The sequence below is a fragment of the Vigna radiata genome, chromosome 7, assembly GCF_000741045.1.
Source record: "Vigna radiata var. radiata cultivar VC1973A chromosome 7, Vradiata_ver6, whole genome shotgun sequence".
NCBI classification, from domain to species: domain Eukaryota; kingdom Viridiplantae; phylum Streptophyta; class Magnoliopsida; order Fabales; family Fabaceae; genus Vigna; species Vigna radiata.
In genome coordinates, this window is record NC_028357.1 from 19,069,844 (window position 1) to 19,091,222 (window position 21,379).

General features: G+C 35.1%; 2 protein-coding genes across 5 annotated transcripts; one reads left to right on the plus strand and one right to left on the minus strand.

The window, feature by feature from the left end:
* Positions 1-1,449: 1,449 nt before the first annotated feature.
* On the plus strand, positions 1,450-14,655 carry LOC106768584 (apoptosis inhibitor 5-A). Of its 2 annotated transcripts, none has more exons than XM_014653814.2 (17): positions 1,450-1,634; positions 1,808-1,903; positions 2,008-2,169; positions 2,640-2,739; positions 2,825-2,890; positions 3,796-3,893; positions 3,973-4,047; positions 4,146-4,295; positions 4,481-4,546; positions 4,630-4,695; positions 5,664-5,774; positions 6,205-6,294; positions 6,374-6,480; positions 13,307-13,421; positions 13,504-13,569; positions 13,653-13,753; positions 14,167-14,655. In XM_014653814.2, exons 2-17 carry the CDS (start codon positions 1,817-1,819, stop codon positions 14,375-14,377), a joined length of 1,671 nt encoding a protein of 556 aa, XP_014509300.1. In that variant the 5' UTR covers positions 1,450-1,634; positions 1,808-1,816; the 3' UTR covers positions 14,378-14,655. The 2 variants fall into 2 exon arrangements, with proteins under 2 accessions (XP_014509300.1, XP_014509301.1); XM_014653815.2 differs by having other exon boundaries at positions 1,452-1,634; positions 14,182-14,614.
* Positions 14,656-14,863: 208 nt separating this feature from the next.
* LOC106768585 (glutamate receptor 2.7-like) lies at positions 14,864-18,990 on the minus strand. 3 transcript variants are annotated; one of them, XM_014653816.2, is made up of 5 exons: positions 18,183-18,988; positions 16,677-17,950; positions 16,106-16,412; positions 15,605-16,002; positions 14,864-15,394 (listed from the first exon to the last, which is right to left on the minus strand). In XM_014653816.2, the coding sequence occupies exons 1-5, from the start codon at positions 18,466-18,468 to the stop codon at positions 14,945-14,947; spliced, it is 2,715 nt and encodes a 904-aa protein (XP_014509302.2). In that variant the 5' UTR covers positions 18,469-18,988; the 3' UTR covers positions 14,864-14,944. The 3 variants fall into 3 exon arrangements, with proteins under 3 accessions (XP_014509302.2, XP_022638934.1, XP_022638935.1); XM_022783213.1 differs by having other exon boundaries at positions 18,042-18,314; XM_022783214.1 differs by having other exon boundaries at positions 15,151-15,394; positions 15,616-16,002; positions 18,183-18,990.
* Positions 18,991-21,379: the final 2,389 nt, after the last annotated feature.

Consider the following 21,379-nt stretch of genomic DNA (forward strand, 5'->3'; position numbering starts at 1 on the left):
TTTCTTACAGCCCCACAAATATTCAAAATGACCATTTTATCTTTTGAAAAAGTAGCTTTCAGAATATATATTTCTAAACCTTTTCAAAACAGGCTTTTCAAAATTTTCGAAATAATTTTTGAAATTTCATTTTAAAATTAATTTTTTGAAACAAAATTTCCAGAATTAGATTTTCGAAAAAATATATTTTGAAATATGAATTTTAGAAAAAACTTTTCAGAACACATATAATGTCTTCCCCACTAGGTCTTCCTACCCTTACATTAAATGTGTTCTGGAAAGACCGAAATTTATAAAATATGTTTCAAAACGAGTATTTTTTTTTTTTTCATACTTTCTCTTGTTCCTCTACAATGTTCTCCTCTTCTTATTTCTATGCAACAACAACAGTGGTATGATATAGTAATAGAGAGTGTTTGAGTATTTTTCTATTATTGTGGGATGCATGGAGTGCAAGAAGCAATAACTAAACTCTAACTATCATATTTGGGTAATGAGTTGTTTGGGATAAAGGCTTGAAATACGTTGTTTATGTCTGATTCTACTCTAGTGATTGGGCAGTCAATGAAACTATGAAAGAGTTGTTAAAAAGAGGAAGGAATATCACTTTTCTTTATTTGTTTTTGGAACTGAAACTCTTTTGCTGATCTGCTTGCTAAGATGGGAAATTGGTGTGGTGTTGCACCTGCCGCTTTTAGATTCAGATGCTATGGGAATGGTATATACTATTTTTGTTTTTCATCTTATTTATTGTACTGTGGTGAGATTCTCACTGGTTTAACGAGTTTTCGAGGATAAACTTATAAATAGGCATAGTAAAACAATTACATCTTTTAATTACGCGATTAAGAGTTTATTATTTTATATTTATTTTTAAGCGTAAATTTTTCAATAATTTTTTTTGTCATTTTTTATGAAATGCATTATTTTTATTTCAAAGAGGCGTAAAATAAAAAAAAAATATGCTTTACTTGCCATGTGTATTAAAAATTAAAAACGATAACATCTAATTAAAGCAATTTTCCCGACTAAAAGAAACAAAGAAAAATAAACAAAATAAGTGAAACTTAATTCGTGATGAGATTCACGAGTTGAACAAATAGTAAAATAAGTAGCAATATTATACAAAATTTTAAAATTAAAAACATTTCACTGAAAAATAAATTGAATATTTTGTTATGACATTACTTCTCTTTTAAGAAAAATAACTAAAGTCCTAATTCAATTAGGCCTTTTATTTAGTCTTTAATTTACTCAAAAATTATTTTATATATAAAGTAATAGTCGTGTGACGTGAGATACTCTTTCTTCAAAAATTTTATCCGACTTAAGTAAATATAAAATAAAATTAAAATTCGTAATTTACATATTTAGTAAATTCTCAACTTTTGATGAAGGTACCTTTGCGAAACGACGTGTCGTCTTGTGCAGTATATACAGAGGTAGAGTTTTTTTCGATGGCAGAGATAAGAGAAGAGAAGAGACACTGCAGTTATATAGTGGAAAGAAACAGCGTTGTGTTGTGTGTTTGTGTGTGCAGCACGGTTAAGGGTAACTCGTCCCATCGAAGAGCTACTTGACCTTACCCACTGAACCATTCCCTACTCAGCAACACTCTTCACTTCACTCTTCGGGTTAGTTACTGTCTTTCTTGGTATTCCAACCTTTAACATAACACTGCACAAAACCCTCTTTTGTTTTTCCCTTTTGTGTTTCATGCTATTCTTAATTTTGTTTTTTTTTTTTTTTGTTTTTAATCCCAATTGCCGTTGCAATCGCAATCTCCAAATCGCTGCCGCAATTGCAGAGCCTTCCGATGACTGACCCTGCCGAAGAGGCTGCTTACATCGAGAAGCTATATGAATACGGGGAGCAGCTCAACAATGCCAAGGATAAGTCTCAGGTTCGGAATTTGCTTTTCGATTCTTACTTTTCTCGGTTTAGGGTTTTGGATTCCGATGTTCGAGCTTACAATTAGGGTTTTGGATTGTTTTGTGGTGTTCGTAGAATGTGCAGGATTACCAAGGGATCATTGATGCGGCGAAGACGAGTGTGAAGGCGAAACAGCTCGCTGCGCAGCTCATTCCCAAGTTCTACAAGTTCTTTCCTGACCTTTCTGGCCCCGCTCTCGATGCCCATCTTGATTTGGTCGAGGCTGAAGAACTCGGGGTACGTATCTTTCTCCTTTCGTTATATATCATGGACTTTGTTATTCTACATCTGTGAGTGTGTGGTGGTGACTAAGAAATGGCGTCCTGTTCAAAATGGAAGAAAATCAAGGGAGGTTTTGTCCCCACTGTCATTAATATCATGTTGCTATGCTACTTCTCTCCAAGTCTTAGCGATGGTTTTAAAACTAGACTAGCGGTTGAACTGCTAAGGCTTCCGAGTCATGATTGTGTTGGTTCAACGGGCTAATTTAATTAAGGTTAGTTGGAGCGAAGATAGTTAAAGGAGGATACGTCTAAAGGGAAACAACGATATTTATTAGATTTAAACCAAACATTGGTAATGGAGAAAAGAAGTCTTCTGCTTTACTGTCTCTTGGTGGTTCTGTTTTCTCTCTGGATTTCTACTAGTGAACTATGTAGGTGCTGAGTTTTCTTTCCACTGTTTGGTGTTTTTCTGTTGCTTCACAGGTTCGTGTACAAGCAATTAGAGGGCTGCCTCTTTTTTGTAAGGATACACCTGAAAATATAGGGAAGATGGTTGATATACTTGTGCAAATTCTTGGCTCTGGTAAGTTGGGCTCTTTATAGGTTTTGCGGTTGAGAACATAGCCATGATTGACTGTAGCATGTTTTCTCCTATTTCATTCTTGTAGAAGAATTTGTGGAGCGTGATGCTGTTCATAAGGCTCTGATGTCATTGCTGAGGCAGGATGTCAAAGGTACCGTTATATATGTTTACCTTGTTAGGAAACACATTTGCAGCCTTATAACTAGAAAATACCACTTCCCAGAGCAGCAAATATAGAGAGAATGGGACTTGATTGATTGGCATTTCGATGAGCTCCACTGAGTTCCAAACACACTCTTAATCGTTTAAATTTTGCTAAGGAACCTGAGTCCATAAATGCTAAAGTAAAACAATTTATAATTTTGGGTGTTGCATTAGTATGATGATTGACGTGTGCTTAATTGCTTGTTGTATTTTGTTATGTATCAGAAGTATGTTACCAATCTTCAGAATGATTGTAGACTGAATGAACTTCAATTCAAGAACTTTATATCTCAATCTCCTTGATCTTGTAACCGTATTTTAGATTAATGGTACATGCAGTTTGATCTTTATTCTTTTTGTTGTAATCTGAATAACACTGATCAATATGATCCATATAAGCAGAAAAAGATGCATACAATTCTAACACCCGTCTTATCTATAGTACATATTCAGTGGGCATAAGACGTGCATTAAGAAATACTCTTTCTGAACATTTGGTTTACGCATGGCTGGTATCCTATTGATGTTAGCATGCCCTGTATAATTTGCTGAATTTGAAATTATGGTTAATTTTTCCTTTTTACCGGCACATTGTTGGTATTAGGACTTTAGAAGTTTGTAATTGAAAGATTAATTGTGGAAGCCCAACAATTCTGTAGAACTGTTGTATTCCAAACTGATGTGCAGAGTTGGGCTAATTACTTTGAATGACGTACTTGCACAAACTTTTTGCCTGTGAGAGCTCAATCTTTTGACAGCTATAACATATATGCTTTCCTGATTGTTGAAATTTGACATTTATAATTAGTGCTGCCTTTCTGTTGTCTCCTTATAATTTAGTTTTCAATGCAGCTTCTTTGACGGCTTTGTTCAAGCACATTGGCAGTGTTGAAGAGCCAAGTACTGATGATGTTATCCGTGAGAAAGTTATAAACTTTGTCAGAGACAAGGTAAGCAGACAAATGTTTGATTAATGAGACCTTTTTTAGCATGGAAGGGAATACTGAACGCTAAATATGTCAATTATAGGTTTTCCCTATCAAAGCTGAATTGTTGAAGCCCCAGGAGGAAATGGAAAGACACATAACTGATCTCATAAAAAAGGTATTCATTGTTTTTATGATTTCAGTTGATGATCTATTAGTGTTTAGTTTGAGTAACTTAAGCAGTGTTGATATAAGTTGAGGGTAATTTAATTGCAGAGTTTAGAAGATGTCACTGGCATAGAATTTCGAATGTTTATGGATTTCCTGAAGAGTTTGAGCCTATTTGGTGAAAAGGCTCCAGCAGAACGGATGAAAGAGCTTATTGGAATCATTGAAGGGCAAGCCGACTTAGATGCACAATTCAATGTGATTATTACTCTTCCTTTTACCCAGTTGAATGCACAAATACAGTCATTTTATATGTTAAAAGAATCTGTTATGTTTTAGTAAAATGATCTCTTGATTTTAGGCTTTACTGCTGGTAGAAGTTAAGGTAATGTATTTCGTTTTTAAGGTCTCATATAATGGTTTATTAAAATGGAAATTTTCAGGTTTCAGATGCAGATCATATTGACAGGTTGATATCATGCCTTCATATGGCACTTCCGTTTGTTGTGGTAAGGACTATTTATACTTCCTAATGGTCCTCATATTGTTTTGTTTAGTCTTTTATTCAGGTATTATTTTCTTTTTCTTGTAGAGGGGTGCATCAAGCAGCAAATTTCTGAACTACATAAACAAATATATAATACCTGTTTTTGACCAGGTATTACTTCAGATAATTTAGTTTGGAAGAATAAGAATGTATTCATATTATTTATTCAACTCGATTAATATTTTTCCTTTTGCTTTGTTCAACTTGTTTAATAAGAATGTTTTATTATTTTTAATAAGAATGTTTAGTATTTCTGCCTTTTGCCTTAATACTTCATGCCATTGGTTGTAGCCATAAATTGATAGTTTATTCTATAACTTTTTATAAAAATGTACTGATGTAACTGTTAAAATACGTTATATAATTTTGTTGTCAAGGATGTCTTTTAGGTAGTTGAACATGCACTAGAATCGAATCTTATAGCCATGGCATAGTTTTATTTTGAATCATATTGTATGTTAAAATAAATTGATAATATCAAATAATTTTTAAGTATATGAAATTTTGTTTACCTAATCTATTTAATGAAACTTTTTAAACAAGCAGCTAGTTTAATTCCTTTGAGAACGTTATTAAATCGAGACTTGTGAAATAAGTGGGTCCCTTTCCTATGTTTGTGGGTTTGGGATTAAGGATGGTCATCTGAAAAGTTGAAAAAAAGTGTCCTTAAAGAGCCTTGATACAGGTTAGATGTATTGAGATTGTGAACAAGATAGTGAGTGCCCTTTCTACTCTCTCTGTATTGGAAATTCTGAACGTATACACCATGGTTTCATACCTTACAAATATCTAAATTCTATTTTGTTGGACTAATGACAGTGCAGGTTTCTAGATTACAAAGAAAAATCTTAACTTGTCACCTGTGTAATATTAATTTGTTTGACTTGCTCAGATAAAATATAATTAAGGAATCTTATCTTTGGTAGTCTTACTGGTTACCTTTCTAGATCTTGTATTAGCTAATGAATGATTTTGATTAGGGAAATCTTTTTGGTATCATGTTAATAGTTTTCTTCAATTGAAGTTTTCTTTTGATTTTTAAGAAACTTATTTGTTCGAATTAATTTATTCCTTGTCAGCTTCCCGGAGAACGGAAAGTAGATTTACTCAGAAGCCTTGCAGAATTTTCCCCTTATACAACTCCACAAGATTCACGGCAAATGCTTCCTTCTATTGTTCAGTTGTTAAAGGTACACCTGTTGTTGAAAATTGTCCAAGTTAGCACTTTTAGTTTGTTGTATATAGAAGTATGTTTTCTGACATGCCAATGTTGTTTTCTTTTTTTAGTTTTAGTTTATGCATTTATTTCCAAGCGCATTGTGGATTAACAGAAGTGTGCTGTTGATGTGGCTAACATGTTTTTTTGTTTTAAATCCATTTTTTCTTGAGTAACTATTATTAAGACTTCATCTATCTTTTATATTTTTTGTTATAAATTTATAATGTTATTCATATAATTTCAGCTCTGTTCAGTATATTTTGAGCAATATGTTGATTGATGCAAAGTCAAATTGAAAGTGTGATGTAGTTAGTGCTGTGTATGATCTTTGGAAATTAAATCAAATTAAATGCAATCTGTCAAGGATTAATATATCAAATTCTTGGTTTGTATTTTTTCAGAAGTATATGACTTGGAAGAAAACTGGAGAGGAGATGAACTTTACCTATGTTGAGTGCTTATTGTACACATTTCATCACCTAGCTCATAAGGTGGTTTACCTTGCCTTGTCCAAGCCAATGTTGTGAATAGTTAGTTATATATGTTGCTAAATTGAAGTTGGTGATGTAGGTTCCTAATGCAACAAATAGTTTATGCGGATACAAAATTGTTACCGGCCAGCCATCTGATAGGCTCGGGGAGGACTTTTCTGAGCATTATAATGATTTTACTGAAAGGTATCAGCTTTCTTTTGGTAAAATTATGTTGTCAACTATTCACATATTCTTTGGTTTTATAATTTCAATATAATTTGGTCAAGTCATATATATGCAAGTAGTACAAAAGAATTTATGACGGGGTTTCTGACAGGTACCCAGACTTTACAAAAGAACTCCAGGACAGATTCTTGGATGTTTATTAAGAAACCAATTTTGAAGGGCTTTCGAGAGGACCTATCTCTCCTAACTTTTCCCTATACAAAATACTCCAAAACTGCCTGCTCACCTCCTAATAAGACTATTTGTAATAGTCTGTTACAGTTATGTAATTACAACTGTACTAACTACCTTCTTTTTTCCTTATTTTGTAAACTGTATCAAACCTATCAATACCCCCTCCATGAAGATTCACCTTGTCCTCAAGGTGAAAGTCTGGAAACTTGTTATGAATGCAGGCAACAGATTCCCAACTATTCTCAATATCTGAAAGATGTTTCCATTTGATAAGAACTTCTAAGTCACCTTGAGTGGTCTTTNTAGTATCTAGCAGTTGTTNTGGATATACTTCTAGAATATAGTCTTTAGTAAGTGGAGGAGGCATGGGCTGGGTAGATGTGGCTGGCTGCCCTCCCTGGTGACTAGTGATGCTACTTGTTATGTCTGGGGTCTCCCCTTTTGCTGTAACTCTGATTTTTTCCTCAACCATCTGAGCCTTCATCATCAACTCAGGAAGATTTCTGGGTTTATACAACTTAACCTCAGCCTTGATATCCTCCTTCAACCCATTCAATAAAATGCCTACCAAATAATCCTGTTCAATCCCCTTTAAGAACCCAGCATATTCTTCAAACTGCTCAATATAATCTTCCACTAAACTAGTTTGTCGCAAGCTAATCAGAATTTCAAAGGGGTTTTGCAGCATTGTTGGTTGAAACCTGCAGACAACAACCACCTTGAATGCCTCCCATATAGGATTTGGATTGCAGGTTTTCTACCAGTGAAACAAATTCAAGCCTTTCCCTTCCAAAGCAACCATGACAGCTTGCATTCTTCCTCCTCACCGACTTCCTTTAATTGAAATACCTTTCTAATCTGTTAGTCCACCCATAGGCCTCCTCTCCTGCAAAGACAGGGATGTCCAGTTTTCTCCATTTTGAGGAGGACACTATTGAACTTTTCTCCTCATTCTCTCTTCTGCCATCATTGCCTCCATTTGCCACTGAATCCTCATCAGTCTGTTTTGTTGTCGAAGACAGTTTCTGCACCACCACTGTAAGCCCCCAAATCATGTCTTCCAGACGTTGGAACCTCCTATGATACTCGTTATCCTGTTCTTGCACCATCTTTTCAAGGCCATCCAATCATGATTCCCTTCTTGTATTAACCATGCGCCAACAGCTACCACAGGACCAGAAAAGAGGCTCTGAATACCAGTTGATAGATACCGAGACTTTTAAAAGAGAACTCCAAGACACATTCTTGGATGTTTATTAAGGAACCAAACAGCACTGTTCTACCAATGTGGTAAGAACAGGAAGAACCATGTACAATTTTCAAGGTCTTTCGAGAGGACCTGTCTCTCCTAACTTTTCCCTTTACAAAATACTCCAAAACTGCCTGCTCACCTCCTAATAAGACTATTTGTAATAGTCTGTTACAGTTATGTAATTACAACTGTACTAACAACCTTCTTTTTTCCTTATTTTGTAAACTGTATATCAAACCTATCAATACCCCCAACATGAAGATTCACCTTGTCCTCAAGGTGAAAGTCTGGAAATTCTTTGAGTGCAGGCATCAGATTTTCAATTATTCTCAATATCTGAAAGATGTTTCCATTTGATAAGAACATCTAAGTCACCTTGAGTGCTCTTTCTAGTATCTAGCAGTTGTTCTGGATATACTTCTAGAATATAGTCTTTAGTAAGTGGAGGAGGCATGGGCTGGGTAGATGTGGCTGGCTGCCCTCCCTGGTGTTTCTAATTCCAAAGATAGCACATGCTACAGGTCTTGATGAAGGCTTACGGTAGCACTTACTAGTGATAGACCAATGAAAGCCCCCAACTAAAATAAAGTCCTAGTAATTCTAAGTTTAGGGGAACGATGTTGTTATGTAGATATGGAAAGTGAACCTGTTCACATTTCAGCGTCTGAAAACTGATTGTATTTTACTTGTTTGGTAGCTGGGAGATCTTTCAAACATGCACAATGGTGCTAAGTATAAGGGGTAAAAGCTGTTGGGGGTTTCATTTGGATGCACAGTGTTGGAAGTTTCACATCGACTATAGATAAGGCCAATTTAGAGTATATAAGAGAGTGCAAACCTCACATTACAAGTCGATTTTATGGGGTTGAGTTAGACTTAGAGTTTACTTCTTAATATGGTATCAGAGCTATGGTTAGAGCCTATCCTAGTTATATTTGTTGTTTGTTGGATATATTATTCCACTCGCTATTGGGTCGCTATCGGACTATCCATTAATGTCTAATCTCACGCTCGAGATGTATATACTTCGGCATGCGGGGGATTGTGTTGGAAGTCCCACATCAACTAGAGATAAAGCTAATTTAGAGTATATAAGTGGGTGCAAATCTTATTTTACAAGTCGATTTTGTGAGATTAAGTTAGGTTTAAAGTCAACTTCTTAACACATTAATTTTGTGTAAACTGCAGTTATTGAACTTGAACTTCTCTATGTAAGGTTCAACCTAATTTCCCTAAGTCAATTAGGAAAACATGTTCGGTCTTTTTCGAAAAGAACTGGAACAAGATTCAACTCTATCTTTTCTATAATTCATTTTGACGTTTGGGGTTCTAGTTGAGTCACTTCCTTTGGGTTTTATTATTATGTCACTTGTATTGATGAATATTCTCGTTGTACTTGGGTATACTTAATGAAAGATAGGTCTGAATTCCTGAATATCTTTGAGTCTTTCCTTAATGAAATTAAAAGTCTTTCTTGAATATTCTTGTTGTCACTTTTATTGATGAATATTCTCGTTGTTCTTGGCCAAAGAATACTTTTCTTCTAGTTTTTCTACTCTTTTATATTCACATAGCATTTTACATCAATCCATTTGTTCTCATACACACCAGCAAAATGGTATAGTAGAAAGAAAGAATAAACACTTAGTTGAAATTGCTCATACCTTGTTGATTGGGGCCAATCTACTTGTCCATCATTTGGGTGATGTCATTTCTTATTGCCTGTTATGTTATTAATCAAATGCCTTCTTCTTTGAACAATCAAGTTCCATACTCCATTCTATTCTCCAATGAACCTCTTTTTCCCATTTATCCTTGTGACTTTACTTGTGTTTGTTTTGTACATGATGTGTCTTTAGGCTTGGAGAAGCATTCAACCCGAGCCATCAAATGTGTCTTCTTAGGATATTCTTGTCTTTAGAAAGGGTATTGATGCTATTCCCTTGACACTAAGAAATATTACATGTTTGCAAGTGTCATCTTTTTTGAAGAAATCCCTTTCTTCTCTTCCTCCACACAAGATTTTAACTCTTTCCAAGTGTTGCCTATGCCTTTTGTTGAACCTTTTTTGTATCCAATTAGAAACACCGTTCCAACCTTTCCCACTAATCCAAGTTCCTCTCATGAGCCCACTTCTCCTAGGCCTCTCATGAGCCCACTTTTCCGAGGCCAACCCATCCTTCTCAAGTGACTAGTCCATTACCACATGATGAGTCATCTTCATCAAATCCTTCCCGATTATTAATCCACACTACGTTTCCTGAGAATAAGGATTCTAGTTGGCCCATTGTCATTTCCAAAGATACATGTTCTACACTTCTAACCTATAATAATTTATCTCCTTCCTATTATTCTTTTATCTCCTCTTTATCTTCTATTACTAACCCTAAAAATGTGAAAGAAACACTTGATCATCCTGGATGACGATAAACCATGATAGTTGAAATGAAGGCTCTTGAAAAAAATTGTACACGAGAGTTAGTTCCCCTTCCATCCAGAAAGAAGATAATTGGCGATCATTAGGTCTATTCGATAAAATTTGGACCTAATTGTGAAATTGATTGCCTCAAAGCTTGATTGTTAGCCAAAGGGTATACTTAGATTTATGGGCTCAACTACAATGATACTCTCTTGTGGCTAAAATTTTTGTCATACTTTTCCTTGCCATGGCAGCCTTTTGTCATTGACCCCTTCATCAATTAGATATTAAAAATGCTTTTTGACATGGCGATTTAGAAGAGGAGGTGTACATGGGGCAACTTCCTAGGTTTGTTGCTCAGTGGGAGTCTGGTTTGGTTTATAAGTTGCGCCGCGCTCTCTTTATTGTCTAAAGCAATCTCCTCATGCTTGGTTTAGGAAGTTCAACCACATTGTTCAATCCTTTGGACTGAAACGTAGTGAGGTAGACCATTTTGTTTTCTATTGTCACACCTCTCCTAGCTAATATGTACTTAATAGTGCATGTTGATGATATAGCCGTTTCAGGGAATGATGCTATTAAAATCTCTCAAATACTTTTTGGGCATAGAAATTGCTCAATTAGAGGAAGGAGTTGTAATCTCTTAGAGAAAATATGCTCTTGACATCCTTAAAGATTGTAAACCAGTGGATTGTTCCATGGGTCCAAATAAAAAATTAAAGGCAGAACAAGGTGGTATGTTCTTTGGCCCTGAAAGATATAGGAGACTAGTTGGCAAACTTATTTATCTTACTATTATTGGACAAGATCTATCCTTTGTAGTTGATGTTGAGTCAATTCATGCAAAATCCTTGTATTGATCATTTGAATGCTGTCATTTATATTCTAAGATATCTCAAAAGTGCTCCAAGACAAGGACTACTTTGTGAAAATATAGGGAATACCCAAATTGTTGGCTATTGTGATGTTGATTGGGTTAGTTCTCTTATGGATAGATGCTCTAGGACGAGATATTGTGTGTTGCGTGGAGGAAGTGTTGTCTCTTGAAAAAACAAGAAGCAAAGTGTTGTTGCCTGATCATATGCTGAAGGTAGGTATAGAGCAATGGTGTCCCTTACTTGTGAGCCTATATGGGTAAAACGATTCTTACAAGAATTAGATTTTAGTGACATTCAACCAATAAAGATGAGATGCATTGTGATACCTTCCACATTGCTTCCAATCCAATGTTCCATGAAAGGACCGATGTTATTGATGTTGGATAACAGAAAATATTGGAGATCCCAAAAGTCCTAATGGAAATCATAATGGGTTACAGCGGAAACATAGACAACGGAAATATAATATATGCATTAAAACAATACAAAAATAAAATTTTTGTACAAAAGTAATGATATTATGTCTAGAAATTCAAATATGGAAGTGAAGAAGAAGAAAAGAAAAGAACTAAAGAACGTAGGTGCCACTTGACAAAAAAATAAAAGCAGACATGTAACAACAACTGCGATTGTTGATGGCGGTGTGTGGTGGTGAGTGGTGCAAGGAGCAGTGGGCTGAAGGAGAAGTTTAGGTGTTATTTGAATATTAGGTTAAATATAAATTTTATCAGGACATAAACGGCCCAATTTCTATGTACGTTGTTATTTGGGCTTTAAACCACGTAGAACACACTATAAAGAGAACAAATCTCTTGTGCTTAAACTAGGGTTTTTTCACAAGCGCTGTTGCCCCAGCTGAAGATTCTTCTTCTCTATGCCGCTGCTGCCTCAATAGGTTTTCCTTCTCCGCCTTTTCTGCCATAGCCGTTTCACATATGCTACTCGTTATCTAAAAGGCAACTGCCATGGGCCGCCATGAAAAACCCGCATAAACATGTTGTGGCGACAAGCACCAGAATTGCCCCTAATTTCCACCATGGCATCGTGGTCATTGACTTCCAATAACACTTGAGAAGATTATACATATTGAAGTTGATTGTCATTTTATTTGAAATAAAGTTGTTGTCCAAAGAAATCTGAATGGAGTTTGTTGGCTCAAACAATCAACTCAGATGTATTAATAAAATCCTTGAGAGGTCCTCGGGTTGAATTTATTTATTCCTAATTTGGTACATACAATTTGTATGCTCCATTTTAAGGAAAAGTATTAGAATAAATAGTCTTCAATAGGATTTATTGTAAGGTGCTTTGTGTTGGACCTAGTTCCTAAGAGCATGCTTTGTGCTAGACCTAGTTCCTAGGAGCATCTTCTAGAATTCTCTTATTTTCTGTCTCATTCATTGTATAGGATGTATCTCAAACTACTATAAATATGAAAACCTAAGAGAGGGGAATACACTCTCAAATTCATTATAATTTCTTTGTATTTTATCATTATGAGGCTACATGTCGAGCATCAGTATAAACTATAAACAAACTTCTAATGTGTATGTTTGTTGCAAAATCTCGCTTGATCAAGAAATGAACACCAGTCTTCTTGACTGTGTTTATGTCATTGTAATATGGATCTTACGTCTCCTGAATCTTGGAAATACAGTAGTTTGGGAAGAATTGGATTCTCCGCTGTTTAAAATTAACAGCAGCGTCCATTTGAATATTTATTAACCATTTGTTACTAAATCTAGCCATTAAAATAAAACCAATTAAAGCTAAATGGGAAAACATGTGTCTCTTTTAGTGGGATTATGAGTTGGTTAGATTTATTTCAACTGTGGGTAAGTAATAAAGACAATGAGTGGTTAAATTTTTTTTAGCATGACTTCTCCAGTTAATCGTGAACATAAGAAAAACCAAATCCGTTTCGTAAGGGCTGAAGTACTTGATTTGACTGGTTGCAACTAATCCATTTTCCTTTGAACTTCTTGTTGTATTACCTGTCTGTAGGATTAAGTTTTTCATTGTTTTCCTCAGTCTCATTTTTTGTTTATTTTCTTTAATTAGATTGAATAATGTTGAGGAGTTCACCCGGGCTACAATCAAGAAGTTAACTCAAGGAATGGATGAAAACAACAAATCTATGGCAGGTGCTAAAACTGATGAAGAAAAGGAAAAAATTGTGCGTTCTACTTTTTTGATGGTTCTTTGTCTTGCCTTCTCTTGTTGACATGTCATGCTTACATCTTTACATGATTATGTAGAAAACTAAAAAGCAGAATGCCACAACTGGGTTGCGGACCTGTAATAACATTTTGACAATGACGAAGGTTAGAGGGATACTACCCTTATTACTTGACCAAACAGGGTATCAAATTATTTGTGATTCACTGCCTTTGGTTTGTGTGTTCAGCCATTGCGTACCAAAGTGCCTTCCTTTATTGGAGATAAGAGAATCAATCTTTCTTGGAAAGAAGCAACAAAAACTGCATCTTCCAATGCGCCAGCTGCTGGGTATGTTATCTTTTATTTTGCTCTAAAAGATCATTTATAGCTTGTTTATTTGTTTCTTTTTAAATAAAATTGAAGTACTTAGTTTTTAAAATATGATTTTTCTGTGCAAATAGAGCGACACCTAATAGAAGGACTGCTTTAGTATATTTTCAAGATGCCAACAAAAAGTAGTCTCTGAAAAGTTATATTAGTTATATCATAAAGCATTTTACAAAATTTATCCAATCTAAAAACAGTACTTTGTTCTTTTTCCATTGAGAGTGAATAATTTGTTTCATTATTCTCTTGAAAGTGTTAATCTTTGGCCTAATTGACTGTTCATGGAATGAAATCATTTTTTTTTTCAAAGATATAATTTGCACTGGGCGTTGGGACAACAGTGGTAATTGAAATTGCTAAACTTAATAATTTAGTTTAAACTTCCGCAGAGCAAAACGGCCTGCTAATGCTGCTAACGGATCCAACAATATTGCATCAAAGAAAGGTCGAGGAGGTGGTGGTGGTTTGCAAAGTCAACTTGTCAATAGAGCACTGGAAGGATTATCTGGTGGTGGGAGAGGGGGTATGAGGGGCAGAGGCCGGGGCTGGGGTGGTCGAGGAAGAGGAAGAGGAGGATATCGGTAACTTCGTTGCATGTGATGTAGAAAATATCAGATTTCTCGAGACTGTACCAGAATACGAATAGGACCTGTTGTTAATGTACTAAAATTCTTTCTCAGAGGAAGTTTTGATTATAGAGGACGTGAAATTTTAATGTAGTCGTACTTTTTACAAAGGTTGTTTATGTAGAATTCTGAGTTATTGATCATTTTCGAATCGATTAGTTGCAAGCCGCAGATGAGGACCAACTCCCGGAACATATGTTCGTTGGTATAATTTAATGACGAGTGCAATCATATGAAGACCGTATGTTACCCATTTGAAGCAATCAGAAATTTAATGATCTAGATTCTTTGTACAGTTGTGCTTACCAGTGCCTAATCTTAATGCATTATTTTCCTACCCATTACAATAATCAATTTACAAGGTTTATTTAGATGTTATGCTGAAGTTCAATAATGGTATTGTTATGCTTGGAATCCTTAAAAAATGTCAATGACTAAGGTACTGAAGCAGGATAATGAAAATGGGTCAGTATTGAAATACTGAGTATACCTGAATTCTTAAGTTACCTTCCTAAATCTATAATGATCAAGAGTTGTGAATAGTAACCGTTGGTGGGGAAGACACCATTATGATCTCTGGTAATTGTGGAGCCATAGCCTGCTGATGGTCGTGTGTAAGTGATGCATGCTTTCTGGTGTAGATCTGCCTGGCTATAACAAACATCCTTTTCCATCGGCTTTCATCACTAAGGTTGCCGTTACGTTCTTCTGCCTCATCTTGGGATGTGTGACTGGATTTCCGTGACTGGATGGTGTAGAGTAGAAAACAAATAGTAGAAGTGGCACCAGAAATCACGTACAGAACCCAGAAACTTCCGAGCCTCAAACTTTCTGAACTCTCAGAGGTCGAATTGTTTGAGCACTCATCTGCAGAGTTCAACCATTTGTCTTCTAACTTCTTTATGTCTCCCTGCTCTAAGAGCCTCAGTATAGCTCTGGAAAAGTCTCTGGCCACTGGGGAGCCTTTCTGGAACATCTGCGTCAACATTGAAGAGATTTTTAAAGAATTAGCGAAACATATTGACCACTTCTTTTAAAGCTACAAGGCACACTAATCCGCAAAGTTCGAGTTCTTTTTAAGTTTTTCTATGGTGTCCAGGTCTGAAGGAATATTCATATTTTATATATAGAAAACAGTTAGTTAACATATATCGTAGTTATTAGAGGAAAATCCAGGGAGACATACAAATCCCAGACCTCCGAATTTGGTGGTAGGTACAAAGGCAGAGTATCCCTTGCAATATTTACTCATATATACTTTTTCATAGGGTAGTTCGAGAAAAGCAGCTGCTATTGAGTTATTTTTGAATGCACCCTCATAACTATATTCATTATTAATGTGTATGATGTTCTCTGGCTTGAAGTCTTCGACTTCCTCTAGGTATGCCTTAACAAACGAGTCACCGTCACAACCAATTTTCATGTTGTTCTTCTTCAGAAACTCAATATCAGTCACATTTGGTCGCAGTCGTTGAACTGTGAGCATGGAAGAAAGACTAGCAGTGTAGCTTGAGTTAAGAATCAAAACTAGAAACAGCCATGATACCATCACCACTCGAGTTAAGTCACTATAAATTTTCTCCCCTGCAACATCAAACCATTGATCAGTATTTCGCGTCCTTTTACACATCTTTCCCAAACTAAAGTTGATCATTCTTTTTAATTGAAGTATGAGGATGATACTTACTATGAGCGAAAAATAGAGAGGAGAAGGTAAACATAAGCGCAGTGCTGATCTGGCTTTTCAAATTGCCATGAAAATCTGGATTGGGTTTCCGCTCCAGGCACCAAACAACTACCATTGTGTACAGCAACAAGGCACCAGTCGCCACCCACATTTGCCAGGTGAAGGGCTTCATAAACATCCATGTCGAATCTTCCAACTTCTCCGTAACTATCATTGACAACCCCGATTCTGCATATGGCACCGTAAAATCTACATATCGCAATCTTTCTTCTAATATCGTCACGTCTCCAACAACAGCATCATAAGTCTTAAGTTTCATCATTTTTCAACGACATGACAAACATATAAGTATTAGGTTAGTCAAGCAAGAAAAGGGAGTACCTAAAATTCAAAATTAAGAAGAACCAACGTTGCGTTTAGGACAAGTGAAGGTTTTATTAACTCATCTATTTATTTTTCTGACTGTAAAGGAACATGTTCATATAGGTGTGTGAAGTGGTAAAAACACAAGCATATTTAACCATATATACAAGAAATAAGGGGAAGAGTAGAATGAGTAATAAGGTTTTACCTTATTATAGACCAATTGAACCAGATCAGGATAGGTTGCATTCACGGGATGGAAGTCATATGGCAGGTCATATCCCAATAGGGGTAACGCCTTCTCAAAAATTTCAATGCAGAATCCGGTGTACTTAGATGAATTTGTAAGCTTGTCATGATCAACCTTGACAAACTTGGAAAAGGAGGTTCTTCCAGGAACCGCTATTCTCATTGGTTTTTGTTTAGTAGGCAGATTCCAGCCCTTTGGAATTCTTGTTAGTTTCCCTGGCCATATTACAATGCCACTTAAACTTTGTGTGTTCCTAGAAACACTCTCTGAACCTTGTTCTGTAGGAAGGCTACTCATGAACCCCCCTTCTGGAGTCCAAAAGTCTAACTCTCTGTAACTCTTTGTATCTACATTAACAATCATGAAAGTGGGATTCTGCAAGAGTTGCGCTTCTTCGAATCGAATTTCTCCACTTAAGCCAACGAAATTGCTAGAAAGTATTTCTCTTAGCAGACTCTTTCTGCCACTCGCCATTCTATCTATTGCTTGTGCAACAATTTTAATGCTATCATGTGCTTGCAGAGCATAGAATCCCGGGTTGCTGTTATCCTCCTCAGGATACCTGGCACGAAAAGATTTTCTGAACCGAGCCTCAAAGTTTTGATATTCACTGCTACGTTCAGAGTAGTAGGTCTTGATTCCTAAAGCTCCTCGCATGTAGGAAATAGCAGACTTGTTGACAGAATCAAGCAAATTAGTCGTGCTCTCTGGGATTATCCAAGCTGATTCTCCATCCACAAGTCCCATTTCTGAAGCTTCTCTGAACAAATGAATCACCATTTCTAATGATGATTGCAGAACAATGAACACCCTGGACTGTGTATTTTCAATCACCTTGAACAACTCTTGGTGAATGAATTCTCTAGGATTAGAAAGATAAGAAGGAGATGGAAGAGCCAAACGATACTCGATCTTTGAACCAACATCTTGGAGGGTCTCTGATAGCAGTGCTAGCATCTCATAGTCTCCATCTTCATAAATCACTACTACTCTCTGCCAATTAAAAGCATGCACCATATCTGCAACACATTTTGCATATGCAGTGCCATTGTGAGCCATTCTTACCAAGGAAGGCCAGCGAATTGGCATCAATAATGGGCTAATGGAAGGAGCTGCAAAGGATATGACAGGAACTTGAGATTTACGTCCTAATTCAGCCACTGAAGCTGCTTCTGTCCATGTCTGCATCCCTATAATCACTTGCATCTTCTGCGTTTTAATCATTCTTCTAGCTGCAACAAACAAGTTCACATTCAATACTTCACATACTAGGCAAGGTTAAACCAAAAGGATAAAATAAAACTCAGATAACACTTATGTAACCTTTTAATGTGAATGGTATACGGATTATTTAGATGAAACTCTAATCCTAAGTTGACAAGAACATTCAAAACATATAAGAATTCATATCCAAACCAAAAACAGCTTGAAACTTTGATCTAGCAAATGACTGAAATTACTAACCAAAGGAAGTGGGTATGAAGGGATCCTTGGTGGGAAGCTGAAATTGAAGAAGCAGCTTGTAGGTGTTAGAAGTGGTATTATAACTTTGAGCTGCAAGTTCCATGGCCACAAGCTGTTCTTTCCCAATGCGGGAGTTAACATCAATTATTGCACCTACAGATATGACTTTACTGTCTCCATCTGTAGCCTCAACTTGGCAACATGTAATGAGAACAAAGGAAAGGAGTAAAAAATAGGAGAGCCAAATTGTTGGGAGTGCTAGAGGATTTTTTGATGGGAAATTCATTTTGCTTCAATTAGTAATATCAATCATTTGTTGCCAAATTTTTTGTGCAATCTTAGTTTCATGCAATGCAACATAAGAGTAGACTTGTGAAGAAAGTTGCAATGTAAAGGGAAAATATATAGCTCTGGACAAGGCACCAAGATTCTTCCATTGAATTTGATTTGGTCAATTATGCAGTTTTGACTACACACACTTACAGACAAAATTGGGTGTGAGAAGAGCGAAAGTATACACGCGTCGATTCCATGCCTTAATATTTTTTAATAAATAAATATTATTCATCAGTTAAAAAAAATATTTAAAGTGAAGATTTTTATTCCTTTATCGTTAGTAATTATTCTATTTATTTATTTGAATTTTTAATATTAAAAATAATCTTAATGGTTAGTATCTTGATTGAAATATACAACATCTTTTTATTGTTAAGCATTTTTAATGGTAAACTTGAAGAATCTATACGCTTGTTATGAGCCTTGCAAATATTCTCATATTGTATGTAATACAATAGCATTGAAGCGGTCTTTGTCTAATTTCATTCTTCTTTTCTATAGCACAACTATGATAATAAGTGAAAAAACATAGCAACAGTGGGCATTTCAATAATGGAAAATACTTGCTAACATAATTATATAAAAAAGAAGACCAGGCTTTTTAAAACAATGGATAGATTACTAATAAAATATTGTTAGCAATTAAAGGCAGTAACTACTGTTTTAAAAGTGAATCATTCAAAACTTCATACAATAAAATCTTATATGAATAAAAAATGTCTAAAATGATTCAATAGATTGATTTAATTGTTAAGTTGAATTAATTATCTGGCTACAGAAAACTTAAATTATGATGCAATATGTATTTTTGTTTTCTAGAAGTTCAAAACATAAATTTTATGTTAGTTTTAATATGCATATTTTAAGAAGTACTCAGTTTTAAAATTTGCTTTAGGTCCACGTTACTTCGGACCAACTTGTGTTTATAAGGTGGAAACAAGGGTGTGGAAACCAATAATATATTCTTGACGATACGAAACAAAATAATTGAACAGGACGATGGAAAATATTTTGCAAATTGCTCTGCACTTTCGTAAATTTCAGACTTTTATGGGATCTAGACTCTTACATATTGTTGATTACCGGTTCTAATTTACTCATAGACCCGTTCAAAATTCATTTATAAAAATTGAAAAATAGAAAAAAGAAAGAGAATGTATCGATTGACAGATTTTATCGGAGCTGAACCAATATTTGTGGTTTATATAAAAACAAGATATTTCAAAATTAATTGGTTCGAGTACTAAACTAGATTACTAAGATTTTGAATTTAGGTTTTGTTGAAAAAAAGAATGTTAGAAAAATATCTTGAATAAAATTGAGAGTGGAATAGGAAGATGTTTTTTTTTTTTTTTTAAACTCAATTAATTTATAGTGAATTCTCTTCAACTAAGGTTATTGAAGGAGGACTGATATAGACTTGAGATTAGCCGAATCAGTATAGACGGTTTGTGTTAATCTTTCTCTCTACTACTTTTTTTTTATGGTTGATTCATCACTTTTTGTTTATTGATTTTAAGAAAACCAAAGATTTCATAAAATTTTTGAAAAGATCAAGCTTTTAAGATATAATCCAGTTCACCCCTCTTGACTTGAGCTATAAAGCATTTCTTTTCTGACAATTGGCACCAGAGCTAGGAATTTAAAAATTACTCGAATTTTAATCGATTACTTTGTCTACTTAATTGATTAAATGATGGCCAATATATCTCAAACCTTTGGAGAAGGTGCATCTACAAATAGGTCACCATTATTTGCAGGTGAAAATTACCCTTTTTAGAAAATAAGGATGAAGGTTTTCTTGGAATCAGTGGACATTGGGATGCTATTATCAATGGTCCCTTTGAACCAACAAAATTTGAGAATGGTAAGACAAAGGTTAAAGACTTCTTTGAGTGGAATGTAGATGAAAACCGAAGAGCGCACTACAATGTCAGAGCCAAGAACATCATTTCTTCAACACTCACAATTGATGAATTTTATAGAATTTCTATGTGCTTAACCACAAAAGAAATGTGGGACATTTTGGAAGTCACACATGAAGGTACGAACGAAGTCAAGAGAGCAAGGAAGAACTCTCTCATCCAAGAATATGAGATGTTCAGAATGGAGATTAGTGAAATAATCTACGATGTAAGAAAGAGGTATACTCATAATGTTAACCATCTTCTTTCCCTTGGAAATACATTTGATAAAGAGAAAATCAACATCAAGATCTTGAAGAGTTTAAACAGAAGTTGGTAGCCAAAGGTTACTGCTATATCAGAATCAAGAGACTTGACAACCATGAACATGGCTACACTCTTTGGCAAATAAAGAGAACATGAATTAGAGCTTGACAGATTAAAGGAGGAAGAAGAGAGTGAACAAAAACACACCATTGCCCTCAAGATTACCAGCAAAACAACTTCAAGAAGACACATTGAATGCAACACATTAATTATAACAACACATAGATGTTGTCATGACACAACAAAATTGTATTTGTGATTGATTCATATGTTGCTATGCAAATGCTTATTGTTGTTAAATACATATGTTGATATGCTGTTTAATCTGCATACTACTGTGATCATGACGTGTTTATACCTACTGTATTCATACTAAATGTTTTTGTGTGTTAAAACCACAAGCACAAAGCAGCTCTGTATGAAATAATCGATTATAGTGATGTTGTAATCAATTAACTTCATTAAACAACTTATATTTTAAATTGTGGCAAAACAAGTTTTAAATCGAATACATTAAGTGCTAAATCGATTAAAACTCATGTCTTTGCAAGCATCTTGTTGAAATGTGTTGTGATGAGTTTTTGAAGAGAAAAAGTTTTCAAAATCTGTTTAAGTGAAGAGCTTCATCAA